This window comes from Leptonychotes weddellii, chromosome 2 (assembly GCF_054177405.1).
Source record: "Leptonychotes weddellii isolate Sample4059 chromosome 2, ASM5417740v2, whole genome shotgun sequence".
Classification (NCBI taxonomy): domain Eukaryota; kingdom Metazoa; phylum Chordata; class Mammalia; order Carnivora; family Phocidae; genus Leptonychotes; species Leptonychotes weddellii.
The window spans coordinates 43,413,858-43,423,810 of record NC_138370.1 but is presented as its reverse complement, the minus strand read 5'-3'; the positions used below and the strand labels follow the sequence as shown (position 1 = coordinate 43,423,810).

The following is a 9,953-nucleotide window of genomic DNA, read 5'->3' as shown; positions in this document are numbered from 1 at the left end:
TCTAAGACTCTCCTCACAAATTTATTTCTCACAGTCATGGTGAAAGGCATGTCTTCTGGACCTTCCCAGGGTGGGTGAGTGGGTCTCAGATGACAAACCCACTCCAACATCCCACCTTCCCTGTCTTTGAATCCCTTTCTTTACATGAAATCAAGGCAGACCCAGCACTTCTCTCTCACTCACTGTGGGTCACCTTTTGGCCCATGCCTCAGCCAGCCAACCAAACAAACTGTTAGACCCTTTCTAACTCCTCAAGATGCAACATTACATAGAAAATCTCTGCTTAGTTAGCCCCTATCAATAAATTCTGCCTGATCCAACATTATGTTTCTTCCACCATTATCCCACCCTTTTAGTATCCATTACCACAAATACTCCCCAGATTTCTATCTGCATGAATTAGAAAACTCAGGTAATTCTTTTGGAATATAGCACACCACCTCATGGGTCATACTTTGTACCTCACCTTTAGGGTCCTGCTGAGAACTGAGTCTAGTTATAGGTCTAGAAGCAAAGAGGGGTGGTGGGGGTGGGTCCTCAGGAGCATCAGCATTGTCTTTCTTGGCAGTGGGGGAGGCCACTGCCCTCTCCTCAGGCAGTGCAGGCTTCAGACAGGGGTTAAGAGGTCACTTTTACTGGGGGTAGAGAAACTGCTTCCACTGTCAAAGATGACTCATCAGAATTTAGGGGTCCAGTGTTCCCAGCTCCATCAGGGTCTTCCCACATATCCTCATTCCAACTTTCAGGATTCCATTCCTTCCCAGTTAATGCCTTTAACAGTAGACACCCTGTAAGGTTAGGAGTTCAACTCACATCGTATTTCAGCTAGATTCAGGATGAGATTGTGAGTTTGATTTTTAGCAATCTCAGCCTTGTGGCCATAGGAAAAAGGGTATCCTTCAGGAAAAATTAAGATTTCAAGTCATTTCTGGGACTCTTGAGCTGAGAATTTGAATTGTGAGTTCATCTTTTTCTTTCCCCACTTTATCTAACAACATTAGGAGCAACCAGCCAATCTCATTGTACTTATTGGTTTGACAAAAATGTTTGAACGTATCATATACATGGTCACCCAGATCTTAGTTTCTTGTAAGTTTAGTGTCTTTAAATCTAATCAGATTAGAGAGCCAATTCCAGAAATCCCAGAATGAATTCAGAAAATTCTTCCTTAAAATTTTGTTCTTCTAGAAGCACTCTCAGGGTGTCTTGGTGGCTCAGTTGGTTAAGCGTCTGCGTCGGCCCAGGTCATGATCCCAGAGCCCTGGGACTGAGTCCCGCATCAGGCTCCCTGTTCAGTGGGGAGCCTGCTTCTCCCTTTGCCCCTACCCCATGCTCATGCGCTCTCTCTTTCATGCTCTCTCTCTCAAATAAATAAAATCTTAAAAAAAAAAAAAAGAATTACAAACACTCTCAGTACCAAAATCTGTACTAGTCAGAATTCCCCAGAGAAAAGTGTATGTGTATGTGCATGTGTGTATGTGTTATAAGAAATTGCCTCACATGATCATGGAGACTGGTAAATCCTAATCTGCTGTTTATCTATCAGGCTCAAGTCACAGAAAGGCTGATGGTGATAAACTCTGAAGGCCACCCAGGAAAGGTGATAGTGCAGATGAAATCCAAAAGGGGTGTATTGGAGAAACTCCCTCTTTTTTGTGGAGGCTAGTCTCTTTGTTCTATTCAGACCTTCAACTAATTGGATGAAGCCCACCACCTTATGGAGAGCAATCTGCTTACTCAAAGTTCACTTATTCAAATGCTAATCTCATCCAAAAACCATCATACTCTCCAAGTTGAGATACAAAATTAACTGTTGTAGTCTCCCAGGTGTCTTTCACATGATATTTTGTTTTCCCCATATGTTAGAACTAATAACGTGCCATACTTATCCTTACTTTGAGGACAACTCATTTTTACCTCTTTCTTGAGCAACATTAATTTTTTTCTCAGGACCCCCTACTTAAAAATCATATTTTCATTTTCTACCTTAGAACTCTTCTCTTTGGGGGCAGAAGGTTCTGTTCTCTTTCTCCGTGCTTTCAGCTTGTTACCAATTTTCACTTCCAGTTTATTCTTTAGTCAAACTGATGATGCTCATCTCCAACTAGTCCTTCATTTGCTCTCTTTTCCACACTTGGAAAAACCTCACTTCTACAGCAGTCCTTCAGCAGATTCTCCTCCATGTTTCAGTCTCTCTGAGGAGACTTCTGGGTCCTGCCAGCCCATGAAGATGGCCCCCTCTGTACTCTGCAGGATTCCTGGGTCCCACCCCCTCTAGTGCTCAGTTGGAAGGGTCAGGTGTGGGACCTATCACTGTTCACCAAGAAACTTCTTGAGGATGGGATCCTGCCTTCTGCTAAATCCTCCAGCATCTGACACTGTGAGCTGTCAATATAAGACCAAATTACTGAGTGTTGCCATTTACCTCTTTTCTCCAGCTTCAGTCTCCATTGGATTTCCTGGGCCACACTAAAGATGCAGTGGCAATTTAGGAAATGTAAAACTTTAAATGGAAGCTTGGACTTTTCCCATGACCTACAGCATGGCTGATATGTCTTCAGAAAGAGATTGTGAGACAAAATATTTCCTAGGTCTCTTTTCCCCCACTCTACCCTTGCTCCCCCTGTGGTCCTGAAGCAGTGATTTCTGGACATACTTTCTTCAGAAGTTCCTGGGAGCCTGGGATTTGGCTACCTTGGAGGCCAGCCAACCAGAATGTCCACCATCAAAGGACATCTTCAGTACACAGTCCCCTTTTCCTGTTCACAGCACTTTTATTTCTGTGTGGGGCACTACCTGCACCCACTATCATAATTTAAAACTACACATAGTTTTAAATGGCTGGCCCTTTGCTGGCTCCTGGAGTGGACTTGTAATTCGAACCTCACCTAGAAGAATGCCACAGTGATTGGAGCAGCAATGGGCTGTGAGCTTACGAGTCATGAGAATTAGACCACAGACTTTTGCTGGAATTACCAAGAAGAAGGCTCTCTCTTTTTACCAAGGCTATTAAACTGGTAGGATGCAAACTGGAGGTACTGGTAGTCATTATGGCCACCTCTTGGAAGCCCTTTTTGAGGGTGATAGCTATAAAAAAATAGTCCCTGTTAATATTTGTTGAGCCCCTAGATTCAGCCATGCCCGAAGCCAAATACCACTCCTAGTGTCTTTCTGTTATGTACATCGACATCTGTAAATAACTGGTTTGGGCTTTAGATGGTTTGAGATAGATAACTCACTTGCAGTGGAAAGAGTCCTGACTAATGGAGGGACCCAAAGCCTAGTCCCCAAGCCAGGGCTCCAGCCTGCCTTTCTGGTCCTACTATCTGTTGTCACCTTCAGTTCCTGGCCCTTAGATCTAATTTGTAGCCAGTCTCTCTGCTGGCAGTACATTTTCACACACCTTCATTGGTTAAGAAATAGCATCTGCTTTATTATCAGGAGAAAATGGCCCCGAATAGCATGACGGACAGAAGCGAAATCAGTATCCAGAATCTGGGGCTTCCTGGCTCTGGAAATTCTGCAGCATGGGACCTCACTTGTTTCCTGTTGGGAGGAGCTCTCATTTCCTCAGCATTAAAGGGCCTTCCCTCTACCTCAGTCACATTCTTAATCCAGAGGCTGTAATTTTCTAACAAGGTGTATATTCCTGGCATGTTCTTCTGTCCACAGCTCTTGCCCCAGCTGATGATGCCCACCTGGTACCAGGTCTTGTCAGATTCTGTGGTGCAGACCAGAGGCCCTCCACTGTCACCCTGTGGGCAGATAACACAGTTCAATAGTGAGTCCTATCCCAGACTGTTCATTTGAGGCAAAGCATAGCTCACTAATTGAGACAAGGCACTGATCTCCCCTGCTCCAGTCTGCCAAAGGAGATGTTGTCATTGCTGAGCAATGCCCACCCCTCTCCTGGGTCTACAGGAGCAGTGTGCCACTGTCAGGCTGGCTCTGGGAGTTATAGACAGTGGAGAAGATGAAACTGAAGAGGGAGGAGAGAGAGAGAGAATTGGTGAGAAAATCACTGCATGTAGCACAGTGAGAGAGGATCTGGAGGCTGGAGTAAATGCTGCATAGACCAAGAGAAGTGGGAGCTAGTTTTGTGGGCCTTATCAAATCAGAAGCTCTGGGAAGGGCTGTAAAAGAAAAGAATGAAAGCAGGATATGAGAAATATTGTTATAGTTGTGGATATGCTTTGAGTCTCCTTTCATGTTCTTCCAGAGGGATGAAGGAGAATGATATTCCTTTTTAATTCTTTGGTGTGGGTGTCTGCAGGACACAGCGAGCTAAAGCTTTTCTGAATGCATGACCCATCTGGGGTGGAATCACATGGACCTATGACTCACATGGTTCTATATATAGAAAATGTATACCAAGTTCCTACCGTGTACCACACATATATATGACTTCCTTCTACCCATTTTAATACATGTAAAATGAGGCTTAAGGAGGCTTAAAAGTTGATCAGGGCTACAGAGTAGCCCAGCCAAAGCTGGAACCAGGACTTTCTGATGCCAAAGCACACATTCTTTCTACCTTGCTACTTGCCTTTCACGGAAGTTGCTGAGTGGCTACAATCATTCAGGAGGCCTTTCTGCAATGGAGAGATAGTCTCTTTTTCCAAGATCATAAATAGGTGGCTGGAATGAATGGAATCTTACAACAAGCTCTAACAGGAGGAGGTGGAGGATTAACATTTCCTGGACATGATACGTGAAGCACATTGCTAGCCCCTAGACTTTTGTTTCTCATCAATCACATTACCTCACATGAGGTAGGTCTTTTTTTTTTTTTAATTTTATTATGTTATGTTAGTCACCATACAATACATCATTAGTTTTTGATGTGGTGATCCATGATCCATTGTTTTCGTATAACACCCAGTGCTCCATGCAGTACGTGCCCTCTTTAATACCCATCACTGGGCTAACCATTCCCCCTCCCCTCTAAAACCCTGTTTGTTTATCAGAGTCCATAGTCTCTCATGGTTCATCTCTCCCTCCGATTTCCCTCCCTTCATTTTTCCCTTCCTTCTCCTAATGTCCTCCATGCTATTCCTTATATTCCACAAATAAGTGAAACCATATGATAATTGACTTTCTCTGCTTAACTTATTTCACTTAGCATAATCTCCTCCAGTCCCATCCATGTTGATGTAAAAGTTGGGCATTCATCCTTTCTGAGGGCTGAGTAATATTCCATTGTATGTATGGACCACATCTTCTTTATCCATTCATCTGTTGAAGGGCACCTCGGCTCTTTCCACAGTTTGGCTATGAGGTAGGTCTTTTCATTCCCATTTTATAATTCCAAAATTGAAAGTCAGAGAGGTTTGATCACTCCCATTTAACAAATATTCACTGAGGAAAAACTAATTGTCAGGTCTTTGGGATACAAGACTTTATGCTCTAGTGGAAGAGATAAAAATGTAAACAAAAAGGATCAACTGTGTTTGATCATACTTCTGTATGAACACAATAAGGGAGGAGTACAAAGCGGGGAATAAATTGATTCTATTGAGGGAAAGGTCTGTCAGGGTATACTTCAAAACATTTAGTTTGAAGGGTAAATAGGAATTTGACAGGAAGAGTGTGTGGGGCGGGGGACTGATTGGAGAGGAATCAGACAGGAAGTAGAGGGACTAAGATGAGGACATAAAAATGATGAAGATCTGAACCAGGGATGACTTTGGATATAAATGATGAGGACTAGTTCCAAGGTCATAGGGTGTGGATAACAGAGATAAAGTGTAAGGGGGAGATAATGAATAAATGTGTTCAAGTGGAGTTTGGGTTGACTGAGGGATGCATCACCAAGCAGAGGGATATACAGAGCAGAATTACAAAGAGGTCACAGCTCAAGGACACCCAGTAAATGTGGGCCAAAAACAAAATTGCCCTTTCCAGTATAAAATGTTACCTCTAACACTTGTCTGGATTTGTGGGTGTTTTTTTTTTGTACTAGTTTTGTTTCAGTCATTGGGCAAGAACCAAATCGTCAGGATTACCACTTCAATAACTCCTTCCATAATTTTATTTTTATAACTTTCTTCATTTTATGAAGGGATAAATGTTATTAAAAATCTTATTAATCTGTTGCCTTGACTATTTGTTATTTTCTTATACAACAGGGAGAGAACCGTCGTCCCTGGGCAAGTACCGCTTCTAAGCTTCAGTTTCCACATAGTTCAAATGGAAATAATACCAAGTACTTGCCGAGACTGTTGGCAGGTGAAATTTTAAGAGTATGTAAATAACTCAGCCCAGGGTAAATGCTATGTAGTAAATGCCCTGGAAATGTATTAATACTGTTATTTAACCCTTATGTATTACAAACATTGCTTGTATATTTAGGAAATAGAGATTCTCCTCATGGACTGCTGGGACCAAGAAGGACATCTGTAAATACATGTCCTTTTATGCATAAACTTAATTTTTTTTTCTTTCTGTTGGAAAGAAAAAGCAAACATTGCCTCAAAGGAGGGTCTAGCTTCAGACAGTTAAGGACCCAGGGCTGATGACAGCATGCCTAAGGGGGACTTTCTTCCAAGGACGAAGACTGGTAGCCAACTATGTATCTGATTAGAAACATACTGACCACTAGAGCCTCTCAAGTTCACCACTGTGAGATATTTGTACCATGTGATTACTCCTGTCTGTTTTGGGGTAGAAGCAGATGACACGGCTTCCAGCCTGGCCCACTACCACCTGGACTTCAGGCAAATCGCTTAAATTCTAATCCTTGTTTTCTCATCTGTTAAACAGGGTGAGTGAGAGCTGCCCAGCCCATTGTACAGGGTAGTGGAGAAAACGAAATTATTGAATATGTGTAAAAGAGCTATGAAGTTATTACACTGCTTTGGATCCATTCAGATGGTGAAGGGAATGATTGATGATTAAAATAACCATTTTCTCACCTGTGCAACAGAGTCTCGATTAAATATTTCTATATATTTCTTCCCAGCTCTAAAATGTCTGTGATTCTAGGGGCGCCTGGCTGGCTCAGTCTGTAGAGCATGTGACTCTTGATCTCGGGGCTGTAAGTTCGAGCCTCATGCTGGGTGTAGAGATTACTTAAAAATAAAATTAAAAAATAAATAAATAAAAGTAAAAAGTCTGTGATTCTAAAAGTCAAAGATTCTATGGAGTGAAATAAGACTTCTATGAAAGGTCAGGGGTGATGAGCTCAAGTTAACACAGGGCAGTGAAACTACTGTGTTTGATACTATAATGATGGGTATGTGTAATTTATACTTTTGTCCTAACTTATAAGATGCAAAACACCGTAAATGAACACTAAAGTAAACTACGAACTTTGGGTGATAGTGATGTGTCCGTGTAGGTCCATAAATTGTAATAAATGTACCTCTCTGGTGGGGGATGTCAATAGTGCAAGAGGTTAGGCATATGGGAACAGTGGTAAATGGGAAATCCCAATATCTCCCTCTCAATTTTGTTGTGAACCTAAAACTGCTCTAAAAAAAATAAAGTCATTAAAGGTCTAAATCAAGTCAGCTTGGCAGTCCATAACCAGACTTCCCAGCAGCCCAGCGGGATGCCAGTTCTTAACCTGCAGACTCTTAGCTTCTTTGAGGACCTCTCTCAGGTGTCCCCTCCCCTAAGACTTCTTTACGGACAGATAATTGCTGGCTCCCTTGGAAGGTTCATCTATTTGACAAACATTTGTTGAGCATTTTTCATGTGCCAAGCACTGTGCTAGGCAGTGGGAATTTACACACTCATAAGGCAACTTTTGTGCTGGAACTGAGAAGACAGATAAGAAAACAGTCAGTTCATTGTAATGATTGTTGCTCTGGAAAATTGATAGTCCTTCACAAAAGTGCTACATTACTAGCCGGGAATATGTTTGATTTTATATTTTGTTTGACTATGCCATTTAAAAATTATTTTTTAATAGAACTTTTTATTCTTCATAGTATAACAGTAGTAAGGGTGTTACAAGGAGGAAAAGTGTTGGGAAGAGTAAATAAAAAATCCGGTTGTTTTCCATCGTTAACTTTTAATTTTAATTTGTACTTTAAGTATAGCGTCATCTTATTGCTATTATTTTGAACATATTTAAATGTTTTTGTTATAAAATTGTCATTTCTCTGAATTATGTCATTGATGACATGGTTTTTAAAAGTTTGCTAAATTTAAAAGTATGATTTTATTTTTAAACCCTAGGGGACTGTCTGCCTAGTTTATCTGTTTTAAAGTGATGATAATATTGTATAATTTCAGAAAAATTTCCTTGACTGCATCACTGTCAACTTATTGTTAACAACAAAAAGCTGTCTAAGCAGAGGGCAAAGCTTTTCACTTCACAATTATAAAAACAAGGCCTAAAATGATAGACACACATTCATTTATAATACTCTTAAGTAATAGATGATTAATTTTAGAAGCCTTCACTAAAGTACATTTTGATGGGAGAGGTATTAAAGCAAAACTCCTAGACTCTAGATGGTAGATCCAGCCACTGAAGCAAGGGGTACAGAAAATGTCATCAAAGATGACACTTGATTATTTCGTATTTTGCCATAGTTGGCTTTGGCCATTTGAATGTGGGATGGTGTTAAATCAAAGAGACTGAAATGGTCCAGTGGGAGTGCCCATGGGGCCTGATTCTTATGTTGGGTGAGCGGTAGGAGTGGCAGCCTGGGATGACAGCAAGTCTTCCATGCCTGGCACACAACCTCCCTAGGTGATCTTGCTCTGTCCACCTCTCCAGCCTCATTTCTTATTACTTCTGGCTTCTGAAATACTGGAAATTCCCTGAGCCCATGATGCAGTTTCAAGCCTTCGTGATTTTTCTCACATTCTCTCCAACTGCCCTCTTTTTCCAATCTTATCTATTAAATGTGTTTCCCCTTTTCTATTGATATTGGAGGCCTTTGCCTCCTGCTTCAGTATGAAATGGTTGCTCCCTGAGTCTGTGGTATGGCTAGGATCTGAGATCTTTCTGTAACTGCTATTATTGGGAAGCTCATCTTCTCTTCCTTATTTCATTTTGATATAACTGTAGTTGTACAATGCAGTTACTATAAAGTAGTTGTATAATGCAGTTGTAAGAAGTATATGTTATAATGTTATAAGGCAGTTGTAAGAAGTAATACAAAGAGATCCCATGTTTCCTCCAATAATAACATCTTTATATGTTTCTTCCAATAATAACACCTTGCAAAACTATCGTACAATAGCACAACCAGGATGTTGGCATGGATACAGGGATCCCTCATATTGCCCTTTTTGTCCTGCCTCTACTTCCCTCCTCCCTGCAACCCTTCCTTAATCCCTGGCAACCACGAATCTATTCTCCATGTCTATAATTTTGTCATTTCTAGAATGTTATGTAAATGGAATCATTCAGTGTGGGACCACTGGGGATCGGCTTGTTTCACACAGTGTAAGTCTCAGGAGAGCCATCCACATTGGTGCATGTATCAGTTTGTTTTTGTCACAGCTGAGTGGTATTGCATGGCCTTGATGTACCATAGTTTAACCATCCACATCTTCAAAGACATTTATTTTCAATTTTGGGCTATTATGAATGATATAAACACTCCTGGACAGATTTTAATGTGAACACGAACCTTCATTTATCTCGACTAAGTGCCTAAGAATGGCATTTGCTGGGTTGTATGGCAGGAGTGCATTCCGTTTTTTAAGAAACTGCCAAACTGTTTTCCAGAGTGGTTGGATTATTTTATTTTATTTTATTATTGTTTTTTTAACTTCAAATGATATTTCAGTCTTCATTTTCATTTCACTTTTTAAAAAAATTTTTATTGTTATGTTAATCACCATACATTATATCATTAGTTTTTGATGTAGTGTTCCGTGATTCATTGTTTGTGCATAACATCCAGTGCTCCATGCAGAACGTGCCCTCTTTAACCCATCACCAGGCTAACCCATCCTCCCACCCCCCTCCCCTCTAGAACCCTCAGTTT

At 41.0% G+C, this 9,953-nt stretch overlaps 1 protein-coding gene across 1 annotated transcript in view; it reads right to left on the bottom strand.

Moving 5' to 3' along the window:
* Nucleotides 1–1,476: 1,476 nt before the first annotated feature.
* PRSS55 (serine protease 55) overlaps nt 1,477–9,953 on the bottom strand; it is a 99,350-nt gene continuing 90,873 nt past the window's right edge. The window contains exon 5 of the mRNA XM_081810690.1: nt 1,477–3,755. Within this exon, the coding sequence (XP_081666816.1) occupies nt 3,438–3,755 (318 nt within the window). The 3' untranslated portion in view covers nt 1,477–3,437. The remainder of the gene's footprint in view (nt 3,756–9,953) is intronic.